Source organism: Phymastichus coffea, unplaced genomic scaffold (assembly GCF_024137745.1).
Source record: "Phymastichus coffea isolate CEN01 unplaced genomic scaffold, Cenicafe_Pcof_1.1 PCOF00070, whole genome shotgun sequence".
NCBI lineage: Eukaryota > Metazoa > Arthropoda > Insecta > Hymenoptera > Eulophidae > Phymastichus > Phymastichus coffea.
In genome coordinates, this window is record NW_026706881.1 from 969,666 (window position 1) to 989,046 (window position 19,381).

The following is a 19,381-nucleotide window of genomic DNA, read 5'->3' on the forward strand; positions in this document are numbered from 1 at the left end:
TTATTATATAGCCTTTGTCCCGAGCATACCGTCTCTCTCTCGCGCACATGCTTTAGACGTTTACGCTTCTCGTAGCGGCTCGTCTTACCTAGCTAAGCACGCCGACTGCAGCACGCTGTCCCAGCATGCTGACACAGCGTGAATTAGCCTCTGCCGCTCATTCCTGCCGAGTCGCGCATACGAATACTGCTAGCTATACTGTGTCAGAACGGAAATCCCGAAAGCAAAATATTATTCGATAGTAATATAATAGGCCGTCACGTAACATTTACGATTGATTTCCACTTTATTATTTATGTAACTCAAAGTTTGGACGACACTAAGTGAATCAGTGAAGATATCTATTTTACGATTAGTATGTAAGAGGACAATTCCCATTGAATCAACAATTGCCATAGTTTCTGCTGTGAAGATAGGCGCTTTATTGTTAATAATTCTCGTTTTAATAACGCTTAGTTCAGGACAGATACAGGCAGCACCTACTGATAATCCAGTTTGACTCTTACTCCCATCAGTGAAAATTTTAATCGAATCGCTATTGCCGAATAACTATAAAAAGTTCGTTTGGTTTATCATTATTTAGAAGTCTATGACCTATTTCAATATTGGTATTCACATGAGCTTTCATAATAGAGTGATCATAATTATATATAACAGGCAATTTATCAATGTTTAATAAATGTTCAATACAAACAACACTCCTAATACATTGCTTAAGGACACTACTTCTTTTCCTTCGATGAGAGTGATCATTCCCGTGACATACTTTTTAATGGCATTTCTAGATATTGACTGCTTAACACTCAGTGTTTTCAGAAGAAAGTTCTTACACAGTATTACCGATCTATGTTGTAGTGATATCAATTTTGATTCACCAAGAAACACATTGGTTGGCGTGCTCATCCTCATCCCTAATGTTGATCTGATTGCTGAATACTGCAGTTTTACCAGCCTATCTTTAATACCCTTTTGAGAAGGGGAGTATACAAACGATCCATAGTCTATGATTAACTTAACATAACTTTTATATAGAAAACTAAAACGTTTTCGGGTGAGCACCCCACTAGATACCTCTCAGAAACTTAATAATATTTAGAAAATGATTGGCTTTTTCTAGAACAAATTGTACATGTTTGTTGAAATTTATTTGGTAGTCAAAATATATACCAAGGATTCAGTATCACGGGTAGAAGTAATAAATTCGTTAGCAATTGTTATTTCTGATTCGTCATGGTAGATATCGTCTTTATTAAAATGAGCATACGAGGTGTGTTCAAAAAGTAAGGTGACTTTTCAAATTTCACGGGCAACGTACTTTCGATTATCGATTTTTTTGTTATGTTGGTACACTCTTCCCGAACATCTGTACCAAGTTTCAAGTGTATAGCATTTTTTGTTTGGTTGTGAGAGGCGTAAAGGTTATAAGTGTTTTGCGTGCTCGGCGATTTCTTGCTATCGAAAAATATGGATCAAAGGATTTGCATCAAATTTTGTGTAAAAAATAAAATAAAGTGCTCCGAAACACTTGAAATGTTGACAGTGGCATACGGTGAAACTGTTCTGAGTAAAAAAAATGTTTACAAGTGGTACAAACTCTTCCAAAATGGCCGGGAAGATGCCAATGACGAGCCTCGCTCTGGACGCCAAAGCACGTCAACAACTGATGAAAACGTTCAAGCAGTGAAGAAAATTGTTCTGGAAAATCGTCGAATCACTATCAGAGAAGTTGCTGAGGATGTTGGTATATCGCTTGACTCGTGCCATGAAATTTTTTCTAACGTTTTGGGCATGAGGCGTGTGTCAGCGAAGTTTGTTCCGAAATTGCTAAATTTTGACCAAAAGAACCGTCGCATGAGCATCACTCAAAAACTGTTGAATGACGTCAACGACGACCCAGATTTACTCAAAAGGGTCATAACTGGTGACGAATCATGGGTATATGGTTATGATATCGAAACCAAAGTCCAATCGTCTCAATGGAAGAGCCCAGATGAGCCAAGACCGAAAAAAGCACGCCAAGTTCGATCAAATGTCAAAGTTTTGCTCACTGTTTTCTTCGATTACCATGGCGTGGTGCATCAGGAGTTCTTACCATATTATGTTGTCCCTACATAAATACACAACATAAATCCCTTCAAAGTAATCCCCCTCAGATACAATACACTTATGCCAACGGTTTTTCCAATCCTCAAAGCACTTTTCGGTATAGCCTTGAGCTCTTCCAGCGATGCAGTCTTTATCTCTTCAATCGTTGCAAATCTCCGTCCTTTCATAGGTCTCTTTAGTTTTGGGAACAAGAAAAAGTCACATGGGGCCAAATCCGGTGAATATGGCGGCTGAGGCATGATTGTGGTGTTGTTTTTGGCCAAAAAATCTCTCACAAGCAAAGATGAGTGAGCAGGGGCATTATCGTGATGCAAAAGCCATGAATTGTTTTTCCATAATTCTGGGCGTTTTCTTCGTATTGCTTCTCGCAAACGGCGCATAACTTCAAGATAATACTGTTTATTGACCGTACGTCCATATGGATATAAGCATATCATTTTATTTTATGAAACCATAATTTGTTTGGTCTATTTGAACTGCATTATCATTGAAGCAATTAACTTTACAATAGATGACGTAAAAAGCTCTAAGTATGTGCAATGAAATTGAATTTAAAGTGACAGGCAAGTCTTCTATTAAACAATTTTTAGCGTGATGGTAAGATCAATGCCTCAATTCATTGAAAGTTCTCTTATTCGCTGTTTTACTTACAACGAGTGATAAATATTCTTCTGCGTTCTTTAGAAATTCTGCTAAACCTGCTGCTGAAAAATCTATCAAATAGAGTAATAATATTAAATTTATATCATTATATATCAATTTATGTTTTCAAAATCATCAATGTTACTTACCATGGTCTTTGCCTACAGATTTTTTCATAAAATTTTTAAAGATGATATAGGTTTAGGCAATAATTGATATGTTTAGCAAATTTTAAGTTAAACATTAATTTAATGAATATTAAATAAGTTATAGAAAGTAAAGTGTTCAACTGAACTACATATTTTTAAATATCGCAGCACACTGCCTAAATTAAAAATTCTTACGTCGCCTTGCGACCTTCTCATTCAAGCACCAAAACTCAACTCTCTCTTTTTCTTGAACAGAGCTACCACCTAACTTATAATTAACGCCATCTAGTTTTCTTTTCAAATATTAATCTTGATTAAACGTAACAAAATATAACATTATTACATACAATATTACATCAACAAATATTTCTAATTTAATTCAACTACTAAATCGATTGAATCATATGTGTCGCATGACGAAAATAAGCTTTTAAAAATGAAACGAATAAGTGTAACAATGTGTAAATCGTAAGGAAGTATTAAGACGGTAATTAAACGTTGGTCGAAGCTCGGAGCATGCATCGTGGTTCGAATAAGCGAATTTTTTGTCTTCGAAAAATTTTTTTTTCCGAAATTATAGATCGGACGAATAAACTACAAGTGACCTTTTTTGTTCAAAATGACTAAAAGAATACGATCATATTTTATTATTGCGGAAAACTCAATTTTTCAATTTATTTAAAAAAAATATTAATAAGATTTAATTAATTAGTGTGACGATAAGCCACCCAATAAATTTAGATTAAGGGGATCAAAATATATAAGAAAAACATGGACAGGCCCGTCCAAATTGAAAAGGAGACTGTACCTGGCTCCCGGGCTATATTATGTTTTGAATGATATACGGATTCGAAACCGATATAAAATAAGCATTTATTCGTACTTCTACAGTCTATGAGAACAAAATGTGTGAATAAAAAATGCTCATTTCAAATAGGTTAAATGTTACAAAAATTCTTTAGCGTTTTATTTAAAATGATCTCTGCTGAAAATGTTTCTAGTTTGTAAAACTAAAACCTTGTTATGTAAAAACCAATCTTATACTATAAAGCTCAACAAATAACTTTACAACAAATGAAACTTTTCTTTTTCAACCGAATCAGTCGCCATAATTCTTCTTCTTTATTGACCAGGAATATTGGCGTTTGTGGCATCATGACCAGGTATTAAGCTATAACTTCATTATATACCGAATGAATGAACTTTAACAATATTCAACAAAAAATATTTGGAAAAAGTATAAGAAGTTTTCGCGCAGCCTTTGCTGATAGATTAGAATAACGAATATTTTCTATGTAACACTTTTATGTTAACATGAAACAACCAAATTAGATTATTTACGACGTAGTTATCTACGTTTCAAAGGCAATATCAAATTATACGTAATGTATTTTTCAATTCATATAATCGACAAAATACCAACTGTTCACGAAAGACTAGTTTTTGTATTTTTGATATACTCGTAAAAACGAGCTTTTGACCTTTGACTTTCTGAGAAATTTTGTTATAGTATGAAGAAAGGTTAAGAAAAAAATTATTTTCTTAATCATGTATTTTCGCTTTATTGTATCTATTAAATGTCATATCAACCGACTTTATAAGAGTAATGCAATTCAACCATGAATAAAACATGATTATATAAATGAGAAAGAAAGTTTTAAATTCTTCATTTATTACCCGATTATAGCTTTATTAGATATTAAAGTATTTCGAAAAATCATTCGAAGTTGTCATTTTTTAAATATTTTTATAAAAGTAGCTTATTACTTTTTTTACGTTACTTAGAAATTCTTATTTGATTTTTTATTTCAACCCGTTTCAGACGCATCTTTGATCTCAGACTACCAGACGAGGAGCAGCATTTACTGTACCTACCATCACAGTCCATCACCATTGCAAAGAATCTAGATAACGGCTTAAAATTTTTTATTTTTATGGACAAATATTTACTACAATATGATTCTATTATGTTTAGTATTATATATACTATCATATTGAAGATAAGGAACTATTTCAGTTGAAAACGTAAGTTATGTATACAGAAATTAATTGATGTGAGAAGAAGAATTGTGCACGAGTCAAGTGCAAACTAATTATAAGAGGGTAAAAATCTTTACTCACAATCAGTCACATGAAAGTTAAAAAGATATATTAATGTTCCTGCAATAGTCAAACTTTGGAAAGCAAGAGTCATTTGTAGAATAAAAGTCCATACCAATAGGTGGAATTGAAAAATATTATGGCTTATAATAAAAAATCTCGTGATTAAATAATCATTAGTTAAATATAGTTAGGTAGGCACATGAATTTAATTATTTCAAAATTACTACAAATGTGATTAAATACTTATAATAAGTTCATATACTAACCCGAAAAAAATTTTGATAATAAATATAATTAAATATTAATTAGTGAAAAATGATGGCGGTTTACATTTTCTGCAAATTTCGTTTCAGGGATTTATGAAAACTTATTAGACTATTCATATTAATGTTATTATCGTGATCGAAGACAATTAATAGCTTCAAGTATGCTGCAATAAAACTGTCGAGTAAATAATATATAACATGAACAAGTATGAAATAAATTATGACGCATAATTATTATTTTATTGGGCTTAGTTTACGTGATTATCAACTTTTCTACAACTTTTTCGTCACAAAAGAAATCACGTAAATTTATATAACTTCCAAGAAGTTTATCTACCTATGTATTGAATAAAATATTTAATGCGCTAATAACAGTATAATGATATATTTATCAGAGTCGTATAGTAACATGCATTTTAACTTGATATTATTAGATTTATATTTAGCATAAAGCCATTTTGTTATAAAGTCATAGATTGAAAAGATATATATGAGGTAGGTTTAATTAAGAGTCTACATTGTTTGAAGTGTATGAACAATCAATTGAATATGTTAAAATGATCTATTGCTAATAACAGTCAATTTGAAAAAAGGAGTAGTAGGCGAAATCTGAACCATAGATCTTTCATTTCATAAAAATAACGTCTTTTTTTTGTATTTAAAACAAGTTCAATTATTAAAAAATTATAATAAAGCCAAAAAAATTGGAAACTTCATTTTTAATGATTGATGCTACACGAATTTATTCATTGTTGTTATATGTATTACAAGAAACTTGAACTAGAATAATATAATACTATTTTATCTTTGATTAGAGCAACAAATACAGGTGCTTAGCGTTTATATTTGTTGGTTTTAGCAAGTGTAAAAACTATTTTTACGATTCATACGTAGAGTGTCTCTATTACCGGTCGCTTAAGATGTCAATGTATCAATTATTGGCAATTTAAGCTGTACACAGCCTGAAAAGGCTACAAGAAGTAAAAGTAATATCAAATTATTTAATGTATATTGCAGCTCAATTAAAAAAAGTTATACACTCGAATGAAAAAAAAAATATTTTGTTTTTTATGCGCGGTTGTTAAATGGCCGGTGATTGTTCTTATGAAAAACTTGAATGTAATTTTATACTAACAATAAATTGCTCGGGCTCTTTTATAATATTATAATTCAATTAGATTATATATTTTTAATTAAATAAGTAAATTTGAATGCATTCAATAGGTGCATTATATTAGTCTTGAATTTATTATTTTGCTTAAATCTTACCGGAATTTATTTCACACACACATGAAATTGAAAGGAACATAAAGTGCCGGAAGTTGATGGCTGCCGGTAATGGGAACACTCACTCTGTAACACATTTGTTTATAAGAACAGAGCCGAATGTAAGGAAATTATTAAAACTATTATACTTCTATGTGGCGAAAATATAATAGTTACCATGCGTAATCTGTACTGATACTTTTTTAATGGATGTAAGTTGAGACATAATAAGGACTTATATAATGTACCTGATAATAGCGATATATAAAATAATTATTTGTTACCGATTGGTATATATTAATGTATAATATTACCAATTTTGTCAGTCAATTGTACATTTTAATGAATATTTTTTGAACCTCAATCATAACTATTTACAAAAAAGCACGTGGAATATGAATAATTTAAAAATTGTAAAATTGTAGACTTTCCGATTCTTTGTTAAATTGAATTACATGATGTTACGAATGTGAACAGACGAAATAGTTTTTGGAATTGAACCTCTGGTTCATTCATTTTTCCGTGCATTAGATAGTGAATATAAATAATTATATTGAATTTGTATATTCGAATTGAGTGATGTTTATGTTAAAGCTTTATGCTGATAGAAGTTGATAATATATGCTTCTTTTGTTTCTGCAAGCAAGAAACAAAAGCAATGCATTTTGCAATCTTTCTAAAGAAAATTCTTTCAATCACTTTGAAGTCACTTCATGGGCGTAATGCTAGTTACTTCTAGTTATGCTACTGAGTAAACTGTAAATATAATGCTTGCGTCAAAACGTTACGAAATTTTGTTCTTATTTTGAAATAAATGAGAAGCAAAAACCTTACATATTCGTTCATTTCTTTCATTGATGAGAATAAAGGTACTGTTGTGAATTATTTATATTCAACGTACGTTAGCTGACTAATGAGAATAAGTCATATAATGCAGTTGAATGAATATAAAATGGTCTATTGCAATAAATATGTTCATATATTGTATTACTTTAAATGTTGTTAAATATGGTTGGATTGTTATTATATATTATTTACTAATAAAATTGTTTTTATACGTCTATTTTTGTTTTTTTATTATTTATAATTCTTTTTATTGTATATTCAGTAATGATTGTATAATAGCTGGGTCTCAATATTGTATTGATGTCATAAAAGGATGTTTTTTGAAACTATCCAGGGAATAAACTTATTCAACCTCTTTTCTCTCTAACAAATGGCGTGCATTGTATTACTCATAATTTTTTCATTTTTCCGATAGTTACAAGCGAAGAATTTATAATACAAAGCTGAGAATTTTTGATTTCTTAAACAATCATTAATAAGAAGTTTGATTTTCCATAAAAATAATTAAAATATTTATTATCTTAAGACATAGAAGGGAGTTGGATCGTAAAAATGATTACACAAAGTCATTATAAAATAAAACTAGACCTATTTTTCAAGTCTATTGAACCACTTTGACAAATTCTTACATAAACGTACGTATATATGTAAAGCCAATTGTGGTTTTTCGGTTTTAATCCGAAGAAATATTTCGTAAATTATTGAATATAAGCATCTTTTGGAAGCACACAATGTAGTATAATACTGTAAAGACAAAACATCTACCTTTGTTGGTTATAGATAGTACAAAAATTTAGTTATAATGTAGAAATGCGAACACAAAGGGTTGAAAATAAAGGATGGCAAGCACTTATAATAATGCATAAATGATTAGAATAAATTAATAAACTAATTTATTCCCTAACTCATGCTGACGAGTAGACGGCCCTCAAAATACTGAAGGCGTCCATTGCTTCGACTCGCTCAAGGAAAGGGGCTTTCCATTTCTCCCACGCTTCCTTGACTGCCAGGGGATTTTCCACGCAGAATGTCATTAGGCCATTATAGTCGCGTGCACGCGTACACTCCATGCGTTCTCGTATACGCTCCACCATAGTAATTTAAGGTAAGACGAAAAACATTCATAATTTTTCGACACTCCATGCGCAAAGTGCGTTTTTCCCGCTAGCTCGGCAGAAAACGTGCGTTAAAAATCGCACTTTCCACACGTATCAAAAAATATAGTACGCACGTGTACGGAAGAATTTCGCATCTCGTGTACCTTTCTACCTTCGCTTTGTTCAGGCTTAAACGCCACACAAGACAAGAATCTACTTTCCCACACTTGTATCGTAATATCGTTTAACTGTAAAGTGAAAGAGATATATATAACGACTGCTGAATGTTTAGTCGAATCTTTATATTTTTTCTTTTAAATATAAAATGTAATGAGAACTTTTCTCCATATAGAGATCCAAATATTAAGAGCCTCTAAAGTGGATGGCTAAGCAAAACGATAAACAAGAGAAAACCAATATATATACAGCTACACTAAGCACGTGAATCGATTGATCAATTTTATCAACGAATTTCACGTACATATATATATGTCGAATTTAAGTAGTCAGAGTAACGAGTATTGTAAGAAATTTAAGCAAATTATTATTCAGGCTAGGCCTTAACTTTATCAGCAGGCGAAGCACACAAATGGAATGGACGGCTAAAAGCGTCACTGTCGCCCAAGGGCTAGAGCCTCACTATCGCAAATTCGGGGGCGCATCCCCACTTCTACCATCTCTATAATCCTACGTTCGACGCCACCCTCACTTTCTCCCACGCTTTTCACTCCACTCAGTAGTTTTCCGCGTAACTCTCGCTCAAGGGCGAACCCAACTCCCCCCCCCTCTCTCTCTCTCTCTCTCTCTCTCTCTCTCTCTCTCTCTCTCTCTCTCTCTCTCTCTCTCTCTCTCTTGCCTTTATACGCTCTAAATAATTGCCCATAGCCACTGCCACTACGATATCACAATATTATACATTGTTCAGATTTGCAGGTAACAAAAGTCTGAGTAATTTATATCTCTTCAAGTGGTACAGCTAAAATTTGCGTTTTGGTTCAAATAGCTTTTTCAACCAAATTATTAATCATTTTTTTATAATAATAACAGAAAGTATTTGTGGCATTTATTAGTTAGAATACATTAATTACACGTTAAATCAAACGTGTAAACGGTTTTTTTTACACATATTCAATTCAATTCCAATACCGCGATCTTGATTTGATCCGCTAGATAGGATTTGTAATATGTTAGTATATATGTACATGTGTGTATGTATACCCATGCGCATACAAAGGCATCCAACTCCAGTTACATCCTATTACGCTATCTCCTTTGTTTACAAAATTGAGAACGCGTTCTTTCCTGTTCTTCATTTTTTACCAGACGATCCTAGATTTTCTAGAATAAGACTAGAATAACATACTTATAATAGACTCAAGAATAAGTTTTTATTTCTCTGATTCAGATTGAACAGACAGATAGGTTACGCACTTTTGCGGTTTAATTTTCAAGTTCGAATAATCAGCACAGAAAATTGTATTCTTTGATAATATTTTTATATTTTCCTACAGGCCTCTACTTTAAATTCGCACTATAAAATAAAGCAATAGTAATCAAATACTCTCGAAGATGAAAGTTAGAATTCGCAATCTTAGTAATTTTAATGAAGAAACGCAAATAAAAATTTCCAAAACAGCAAAAATTTCAAGACTAAAGGTAATGTTGCTTGTATAAGATTATACCATCAATATAATTATAAAATATTTGATTTGACTTATTTTCATGTATTCTGTGTTTAAACAGAAAAAAATTCAAAAGGTATTAGCTATAAAACCAATTTTTCAAGGGCTTTATTATGGTGGTAAACATTTAGAGTTGGAAAATACTTTATACGATTATAAAATAAATAAAAATGATGTAATACAGTTAAGAATGAAAAATAATTGCTGTGTTTTGAATAATACCTCAACTACACTGACAACAAATAAAATCCAACAAACAAAAGAAGAAAAGAATAATTATGAAAATTTAGAAGATGTCGAGAGTGATTATTATACCATTGGAGATTCGATTGATTGTCTTGATTCTGAATATGGAGCTTGGTTTGAAGCAACTATTAAAAGAATATGCAAATCTGACAAAGAGTTAGTGTATATCATTGAATGGGATCTTGTTGAAACACCTCAACATTTTTATGTATCTAAAGAATCAATAAGACCAAGAGCCAATAAAGTTATTGCACCAGAAAATTTACAAGTTGGTGAGAAAGTTATGATAAATCATAATTTAGACCGTCCGTCTGATGTTGGATTTTGGTACGATTTCGAAATTGAAAAAATTCTTTCTGTAAATAGTAAATATATACTAACTGGTATTTTATACATAGGAAGGTAAATATTTACTTGGAAATTTGTAAATATTAATATTTTTGTAAGTTAATTATTTGTAATTGTATCTTCTATTTAGAAACCATGAGTCTCTTTACAATTATCAAGTAGAACTAAGAGAGAAAGTTTATGCTATAGCAAAGCCAAAACTTTTAAAGGATAGAATTCCAGATAATGATAAATATGTAACTACAGCTAGAAGACCTATTGCTCCACAATGTTACCGTTGTTATGACCAGTTGGAAGTTAATTGTACAGAATGTGGATGTGTAGTTTGTGGAGGGAAAAATAATCCACATCTAATTTTAGTGTGCGATGAATGTGAAGATGAGTATCACATTAGTTGCTTAAAACCACCTCTTTTAGAAATACCAGAAGATGATTGGTATTGTGCTAAATGTAAAACTGATCAAAATGAAATTGTCAAGGTAAAAATGTAAGCAAATAACAATTGTCAAGCATAATAATAAAGTATACATTTTAGGTGGGTCAGTTAGTCAGAAAAAGACCTTTGAACAAATGTGAGAAAGTATCTTCAAAAACTCAGAAAAGTAAGACAAAGAAAGAGAAAAATGTACCTACTAAAAAAATAACCACTAAAAATATACCTACTGTTCCTAGAAATCATAAAGGAGCAATACCTGGTATTGAAGTAGGAGCCTGGTGGTACAATAGAGTCCAAGTAGGATACTTTTTATCGATCAAAATTGATAATTAAATATTTTTTATTTTGATTTTCGTGTTTTCTTTAGTTATTTCACTCAGGAATGCATAATGCAACTGTATCTGGAATCCATGGGAAAATAAGTGATTGTGCTTATTCATTGATACTCTCTGGTAATTACAATGATATTGATAATGGAAATGAATTTATTTACACTGGTGCTGGAGGGCATGGAGCAAAGGGTGCTCTTAGTGTTCCAATTGGAAATCAAACACTGACTCGAGCCAACAAAGCATTAGCATTGAATTGTAACGCAGAATTTAATGATGAAGTAGGAGCAACAGCTACTGATTGGAGAGCTGGCATACCTGTCAGAGTCATTCGAAATTACAAGCTTGCAAAATTTAGCCAGTATGCTCCTACTGAAGGCAATCGGTAAATTAATTTTTAGACCATCAGTTTAGTTTATAAATTTAATATCATTGCTGACATTTGATTATTTTTAAATTATAGATATGATGGTTTATACAAAGTTGTAAAATATTATCCTGAAATTGATAAAAGTGGATTTCGCATATGGCGTTTCCTTTTAAGAAGAGACGATCCTGCGCCACCACCATGGACTCATATAGATGAATTAACATGTTTGAGATCAAGTTTATCTAACAACAATGTAATAGAGTCAATTGAAACTAAAAAATCGCAACTGAAAGTTTGCAATAAAAATAAAAAACTCGATGACGAGGATAAGATAATGTCAAAGAAGAAAGAAGCGGAACATTATTATCTGGATAGTAATATTTCGAGACTAATTGAAAAAGATTATGTTAATTCTAAACTGTGGGATCATTGCAAATCTTATTTACCCAATGGCAAAAAATCATTTTTAAATCAAGTTTTGCTATCGTAAGTATAACGTCAGCAAAATATATACGTTAAATTTCATCTAATATTTTGATATTTATATTATTTCAGTCTCAAATGCGTTTGCTGTCATGAATTAGTTATTAAACCTGTAACAACACCATGTGCGCATAATATATGTCGAACTTGTCTTCAAAAAAGTTTTGCAGCTGGCATAAAATGTTGTCCAACATGTAGATTTAACATTGGAACCGTTCGTGTTTTAATCAATAAGAAATTAACTGAAATCTTATCTTTACTCTTTCCAAAATATAGTAAGAGAAAAATATAATTTTCTCAACATTTTTTGTACTTCTCATAAGTTTTTATTATATTTTGTACATATATAAGTTACAATCAAAGTAGACTTTTTTGTAAGTACTTGAAAGAAATAAGAACTTGGCTCATTCAATGACAAAACGAATGAAACGAAATATGTTTTGTTTTTTTTATTTAGAGTAGATATTTTTTTATTTTACCTATAATTGGTAATGAATAAATGATTATTGATAGCTTATATAAGCTAATATTTTTATACGCGTATATATTGGACTTTTTATATTACATGTATACAAAGTACAATACATTTAAAATAAAAGTGTTTTTTTTATATCATGCATGATATTTTGTATTGTCAATTGTGGAACATTTTTATTAAATTATTGAGTTATTGTAATTAAAATGTTATTGAATAAAATCGATAACCCTATAATTACTTGTATATTCAAACTATCCCGCTTTACCACTAATTTGATTTTTGACTTTTGCGTATTACGTTTGTGAAATCGAATTTTAGTGTTTACAGAACGATTTTGGCATTATGAAAATGACACGATTCCAATCTTAATATGTAATATGAGTAAAAATGGTTTTACACAATATTAAATGATTGCTTTTATCAGTAAGAGTACATTTATTATAGTTATATGTTAAATCTTGCCTCTCTGATGTTTTAGATACAATTTGGCTGTTATCAATATTTTCAAGACTATTAATATTAATATTACTTAAAACATTATCGATATCGCAGTCATTGTTAAAAATAAATTAAACAAATGAATCTGTAAAAATCTTAACATTGGCCGGATTTTTAACAATGGATGTTTCGAATAAAGTAGTATTATAATAGGATGTACATAATTGTGCAAAAACATTACTGAAATGTGTTTTTTTAATGTATAACCATTATATCATTGATATTTCACAAATTATTTGTATTTTTATTTGTAATTCTTATACAATAATATTTGCAACAGGATCGTATAAATAATTATAAAATTGTAATCGGCATTTTATCCCGAACTACATGAAAATTTTAGCGAGTGAACTCAGTATTTCGATCTTGATGTATTGAGCTTTACTCTAATAGTAGTCGAGCAAAGAGCAAACCATCAAAGCCGAATTGAACAATGATTTTCGCACATGTTCAAGACATGAACTGACTCATCTGCTAGTCAAATTTTGACCGCGCACTAGTGATGTTCGATTATTCGAAAAAGTATTCGATTCCTAATAATCGAATTACCAAAATAATCGATTCTTGATAATCAATTTTATTTGAAAATAATCGATTAATCAAATGAATAATCGATGGTTGTTTTAATTAAAAAAAAGAATAAAGTGCTTATAAATATATGGAAACAATATTATAATAAGAAAAATAAGTAGGAAATAAGAACTACTGATAAATTAAACAATGCAAATTACGTTCTGATGGTATTTATTAAAAGGTCATTGCTTATTTCAATCATTTACAATTTAACAGGCAAATATTCAACATCGTCCAATGATTTAAATAAACTTTGAATTGCTACTACAACAATAAAATTTTTAAACTTAAATGTAGTAAATATGTAAATAAAATTTTTTTATGCACCTTGATTTTGTCTGTCTTCGACGAATGGGTTGAAAACATCATGATCATTGTTATCCATTCTTGATTCTACCTATTGCACCTCAGCTCACGTCTCACTCTCACTTCACATTCAACTGTCACAAATTTCTTTTCTATTCGAACGTATGTAAATAGAGAGAATAATATCCACGCATGCGCAAAACACAAATTGCACAAAGTGCAGATCGATTCGATTATTGGCCAAAAAATAATCGAAGCTGTAATAATCAAGTTTCAAAATAATCGAGAAAAAAAATCGAATATTTTGTTAAATAATCGAATGGTTATCGATTAATCGAATATAATCGAACATCACTACCGCGCACTTTCTCCAAACTTAATGATGAAACGAACACAGTGAAGTTCGATCATAATTATATGAGTAGGCTTGTTCGAAGATATTCCATATGTAGTACCGCAACTCGTTGCCAGGTGACGCCACTATTTAGAGATAGAACCGAAGGAAAAGAGGCACTTTCTTCCCCTTCCTAAGTCCTATCTCTCTTCCCGCCTCTCCTACTTCATTTAGTTTAGAGAAAAGCGAGGTGATTCTAGGGTTGGGAAAATTACCATTAACACATATTTCTTGTTTTTGTTTTTTTTTTTTTTTTTTTTTTTTGGGGGGGAATGGAATATCTTCGAACAAGCCTACTCATATAATTATGATCGAACTTCACTGTGTTCGTTTGATCATTAATTATATTTCGCCTAGCTTGTTCGAAGATATTCCATATGTAGATGTTTAGAGTGAAATTAGCTGTTCCTCTCTGTTAAATGTATTTATTATAATATATGTGAACATATTTAAAATTACGTTACAGAAATAAAAGACTTTATATTAAAAGAATGAACATTATAAACACTTTCTTTAAGTTATGCAATAACTGCTGCTGCGAAATTCCTATCTGTACTCTTAACAATAGGTCTGTTATAAAATCTAGCAAAAACCTTTGAGTTCTCAGACCAGCTGGCTGCATTCCGTATGGTACCAATATCTAATCCTTCCCTTAGAGCTCTTGATGTAGATGCATGCCTTGTACTATGGGCAGTGAAGAACTCATCGATACCTGCTTGTCTCATGACTGTTCTAATCCATCTGCTTATCGTCTGGGAAGTTACTTTTTTAAAAGGTTTTATAAAAGAAATAAATAATTCGTCTGTATTGCCTCGTAAATCTCTAGTCTTCTCAATATAAAATATTAAAGTTCTTGCAATACAAAGTGTTTCTCTGTGAGGAAAATAAGGAAAAAACACTATAGGATCCTTTGATCCTGGCCTTGAGGTTTTGATAAGATCTGAAATTCTGATCTCTACTCCATTACTCAAAAACCTGATGTTCTTTATCTTAATTAGAGCAATAGATTGTACTCTGAATGCTGATCCTAAAGCTAATAATAATACTAACTTAAAAGTAAGATTCTGAAGGCTTAACGCTGACAGTGGATTCCAAGTTTCTAACATATTAAGAACAACCTCCACATCCCATGTGCAACAATACTTTGGTGCAGTTGGCCTGGTTCTAAAAACACCCCTGAAGAATCTATTTAAGAGAGGGCTGTCTGAATTATTCTCTTGATTGATTAAGGCAATAGCTGATCTAAGTGAATTGAGCGTACCATACGCCGCACCCTCGTTGAACTTTCTAGTTAAACAGTTAACAATCTCCTTATCTCCTGCGTTGAATGGATCTAACGCTGATTCCTTACAAAATTTCCACCAATATTCTAGGGCTGAATTGTACTGCTTCATTGTGCTGTTGGCCACTGATGATAACATGATCTCTATTGTCGCCTCCTCCAGGTCCTTTTTCTTAAAACTCTGCCTGACAGTATCCCTGACACCAGGGTAAGCTCCGAGGCCAATGGATGAGTTCTGCTCCTACAAGGTGAACATAGCAGATTGGGCGATGGTTGGAAAGTTATGAGTTTGCTTATTAAGAGCGCTTTAAAATCCGGGAACCAAGGTTGTACAGTCCATAAGGGGACCACTAAGATGCCTGTTGAATATTCCTCCCTGATTTTCTTTAGTATTCTAGGTATCAACGCAAATGGATGGAAAGCATACCAAAAATCCTGCTTCCAGGAAATGGTTAAAGAATTGATAGCGAAAGCATCTGGGTCTCTCTCCCAGGAACAATATTTTAAACATTTTCTATTTATGCGTGAGGCGAATAAATCTATGGATGGGCTACCAAACTCCTTAACTAATTCCTTAAAAGCCTCCTCTGCTAGCTCCCACTCTGTGTCTAGATTACTGATTCTGGAACCCTCATCTGCCCTGTTCTCTCTTGATGCTACGTATTCCGAAAAAATCCAAATTTCTCTCTTAGCGCACCAATTCCAAATTTTCTTAGCTTCAATATGCAGGTCTTCATGTTTAGTACCTCCCATCTTATTAATGTACGCTATCGCTGTAATATTGTCAATTCTCAACAGGACCTGAATACCAGTTCTTTGTGATAAAAAGCATTTTAATGAGAAAAATGCTGCTCGAAGTTCTAATAAGTTTATGTGTAGCTCTCTCTCCTGACTGTCCCAAAAACCGTTTGCTTTCATTCCCTCACAGGTAGCACCCCAGCCTGTCTTAGAAGCATCAGAGAAAATAGTTAAGTCAAATATATTTGACCTAATTTTGTTGTAAGAAGGTAAAATATTAGCCTTCCACCATTCTAGTTCTTCTCTAGCTTTTGTGTCTAGATGTACTGATTTGTACATATTGTAGTCCTGAATTGTTAACGCATCTCCCTTGAGTGTTTCTAAATATTTATAATGTAACCAGCCGTAAGCTACTGCAGGGCAAGCTGCTACTAACACTCCTATGCACCTAGCTAGCATCTTGATTGTTACTACCTTCATCTCTAAAATTGTGCTGACCATCTCGAATATTCTAACCTTCTTTTCATAGGGCAAGGTTAGGGTCATGTCTGTTGAATTAATATTTACACCTAAAAATCTACAAAGTCTACTTGGTGTGGTCTCACTCTTATCGAAATTAATTATAAATCCCAATCTCTGAAGTAACGAGATAGTCAAAACAGTATCATTCCTACATTTGGTTTCAGTGGATCCTATAATAAGGAAATCATCTAAATACACTATTACCTTAATCCCCTTTTCTCTTAACTCCTTTAATACCGGTTTGCCTATCTTAGTGAATACATATGGGGCTGATGATAAGCCAAAGGGTAAAACGTTGAATTGGTACAAACGATCCCTATATTTAAATCTAAGGTATTTCTTTGAATCCTCATGAATTGAAACTAAAAAGTATGCCTCCTTTAAATCTAATCTGCACATAAAATCCCTCTTCTCCAATAAATTTACAACTGTGCGAATATCCTCGATTTTAAAATGTTCATGATTAATAAAAAACTTTAAGTTCTTCAAATTTAAAATAAACCTGAAGGATCCATCAGGTTTCTCTACTAAGAAGAAAGAGGATAAAAATTGTCCTTCAGTATATTTACATACTTCAACTGCTCCATTGTTTATTAATTTATCAATAGCCTTATCCATCTCTTTCTCATAACCCCTCCTCGGGTACACTTGGGCTGATGGTTCTTTATGTTGAAAAACCGGGGAATTAAAACAAATCTTATAACCCCTAATTGTTTCTAAGACAAACCTGTCCTGCGTAATAAGTTCCCATTGGTCTATAAAAAACCTTAATCTTCCAGTCTTTACCTGTGTTATTCCTATCTCCTCCGGTGTTGGTAAGGTTGGGATTGATTGTAGAATCTTTTCGTTGGCTCTGATCTGCGACTGGACGTGTAGGTGCTGCTGTGCGTGTTTGAGCCTGACCGATGATTCTGGTACTGATTCTTGTAGCTCCCCCTGCTCCCACGGTTGAAGGGGGAGCTTCTCCAGTTTAAAGAATTCTTAGCGTTGTTGTTATAGCTGCTGAAAGGAGGTCTGTTATAGGTGTTCTTTGGCTTCAACTCCTGTACGGCTCTTTCCATTGCTTTGGCGTTTTCCAAAACCGTTTTGAACTCGTCCCCGAAAAGTAAGGAAGTCGATTCTCTATTCTTTGCAATTCTCTGAATATTTTCATTGTATCGACCCATGATAAAAAGTTTTCTGGCATTTGAGAGTTGATAAAACAGATCACTCATTAGTTTAACTGCACCTCCTAGATTCTCGAGTAGGTTTCTAAAGGCTCAACTCTATCGTTAATGATCATACTCAAAGCCGTTGCGGCTGCAGCCAAAGACGCCCCTGCGAGTTCTTGATACTCTCTGAAAAAGCCATCTTTAGTCAGTGCCTTCTGAGTAAGGCTTACTGCGATCTCTTCATTAAGTTTTGGGGCCTCGAGGTTTATTTCATTATTTCTTCTAGGTATTTTAGATATTAATTTTAATTTCTCCTCTTTATTAGAAATGCCTTTTGATGACCACACTTTTAACCTGTCGGCTACAGTTTTAATAATAAGGAATTCTTTGTTATTCTCACTAATAGGATTTTCTCCTAAGGCCGCCATTGTCTCCTCCTCAATCGGCTCATTGTCGGCCATCCTGATCTCTCTTTCTAGTAGCTCACCATCCTCTCTTTCCTCATTCTCCTTGTTTTCCAAACGCAAAACATCTGCAATTATTGAACGAAGAACAAAGGAGTGTAGATTCTTATGGGAGTTTTTCCTTTTGACATCGACTTAGAATCGATGCTCAGATTTGCCCATATCGGCTAAGCTTGCCATTGACATCAACTTAGTATTGATGCTCGATAGTATTTCATCTTACCCTCATATGTGAGTATCTCCTCTTCTTTCTGTAAGGTGTCAAGTTCGCCGTAAACTCTGTTCATCAGCTTCTCCGCCTGACGTAATTCCTCCATCTTTTGTCTAACACGATCTTCTTTGTTTTCCATTTTGCCTGTGGCTTCACCGAGCGCCAAGAAACGAATGAAATAGGAGAGGCGGAAAGAGAGATAGGACTTAGGAAGGGGAAGAAAGTGCCTCTTTTCCTTCGGTTCTATCTCTAAATAGTGGCGTCACCTGGCAACGAGTTGCGGTACTACATATGGAATATCTTCGAACAAGCTAGGCGAAATATAACTATAAAAAAATGAAATATATTGTATTGAACTTATGCTTGATAGTAAACGTGGGACGGGGAATTTTGGA

At 32.5% G+C, this 19,381-nt stretch overlaps 4 protein-coding genes across 14 annotated transcripts in view; 2 read left to right on the plus strand and 2 right to left on the minus strand.

The window, feature by feature from the left end:
* LOC131667770 (phosphatidylinositol 4-phosphate 5-kinase type-1 alpha) overlaps positions 1 to 7,527 on the plus strand; it is a 40,854-nt gene extending 33,327 nt beyond the window's left edge. For 4 of the 7 annotated variants that reach the window (XM_058941445.1, XM_058941446.1, XM_058941447.1 and 1 more), the window contains 2 exons: positions 4,031 to 4,060; positions 4,720 to 7,527. In XM_058941445.1, coding sequence (XP_058797428.1) covers positions 4,031 to 4,056 — 26 coding nt within the window. In that variant the 3' untranslated portion in view covers positions 4,057 to 4,060; positions 4,720 to 7,527. The remainder of the gene's footprint in view (positions 1 to 4,030; positions 4,061 to 4,719) is intronic. The other 3 variants (XM_058941454.1, XM_058941455.1, XM_058941453.1) reach the window with 2 other exon arrangements.
* A 1,809-nt stretch (positions 7,528 to 9,336) lies between these two features.
* Positions 9,337 to 13,007, plus strand: LOC131667757 (E3 ubiquitin-protein ligase UHRF1-like). 5 transcript variants are annotated; one of them, XM_058941426.1, is made up of 8 exons: positions 9,337 to 10,131; positions 10,219 to 10,805; positions 10,882 to 11,230; positions 11,287 to 11,484; positions 11,555 to 11,615; positions 11,694 to 11,901; positions 11,980 to 12,372; positions 12,442 to 13,007. In XM_058941426.1, the coding sequence occupies exons 1-8, from the start codon at positions 10,045 to 10,047 to the stop codon at positions 12,659 to 12,661; spliced, it is 2,103 nt and encodes a 700-aa protein (XP_058797409.1). In that variant the 5' UTR covers positions 9,337 to 10,044; the 3' UTR covers positions 12,662 to 13,007. The 5 variants fall into 5 exon arrangements, with proteins under 5 accessions (XP_058797409.1, XP_058797406.1, XP_058797405.1 ...); XM_058941423.1 differs by having other exon boundaries at positions 9,337 to 9,897; positions 9,987 to 10,131; positions 11,555 to 11,901; XM_058941424.1 differs by having other exon boundaries at positions 9,354 to 9,408; positions 9,987 to 10,131; positions 11,555 to 11,901.
* Positions 13,008 to 15,136: 2,129 nt separating this feature from the next.
* LOC131667735 (uncharacterized) lies at positions 15,137 to 17,184 on the minus strand. Its single transcript, XM_058941388.1, has 2 exons — positions 16,234 to 17,184; positions 15,137 to 16,141 (listed from the first exon to the last, which is right to left on the minus strand). The coding sequence occupies exons 1-2, from the start codon at positions 17,182 to 17,184 to the stop codon at positions 15,137 to 15,139; spliced, it is 1,956 nt and encodes a 651-aa protein (XP_058797371.1).
* Positions 16,006 to 19,131, minus strand: LOC131667759 (uncharacterized). The gene is given in 4 exon segments (XM_058941429.1): positions 16,006 to 16,141; positions 17,947 to 18,409; positions 18,412 to 18,843; positions 18,999 to 19,131. Coding segments are annotated over 3 exon segments (1,011 nt in total). The 5' UTR covers positions 19,126 to 19,131; the 3' UTR covers positions 16,006 to 16,141; positions 17,947 to 17,957.
* Between the last annotated feature and the right edge of the window lie 250 nt (positions 19,132 to 19,381).

Excerpts from the sequence above, each read along its gene's own strand:
- LOC131667757 (XM_058941422.1), top strand. The coding sequence starts at position 10,045 with ATGAAAGTTAGAATTCGCAATCTTAGTAATTTTAATGAAGAAACGCAA. Across the intron at positions 10,806-10,881 it reads GGTATTTTATACATAGGAAG|AAACCATGAGTCTCTTTACA; the intron begins GTAAATATTTAC and ends TCTTCTATTTAG. Across the intron at positions 12,373-12,441 it reads TTAAATCAAGTTTTGCTATC|TCTCAAATGCGTTTGCTGTC; the intron begins GTAAGTATAACG and ends ATATTATTTCAG.
- LOC131667735 (XM_058941388.1), bottom strand. The coding sequence starts at position 17,184 with ATGACCCTAACCTTGCCCTATGAAAAGAAGGTTAGAATATTCGAGATG. Across the intron at positions 16,142-16,233 it reads TAGTGGTCCCCTTATGGACT|GAGCAGAACTCATCCATTGG; the intron begins GTACAACCTTGG and ends TTCACCTTGTAG.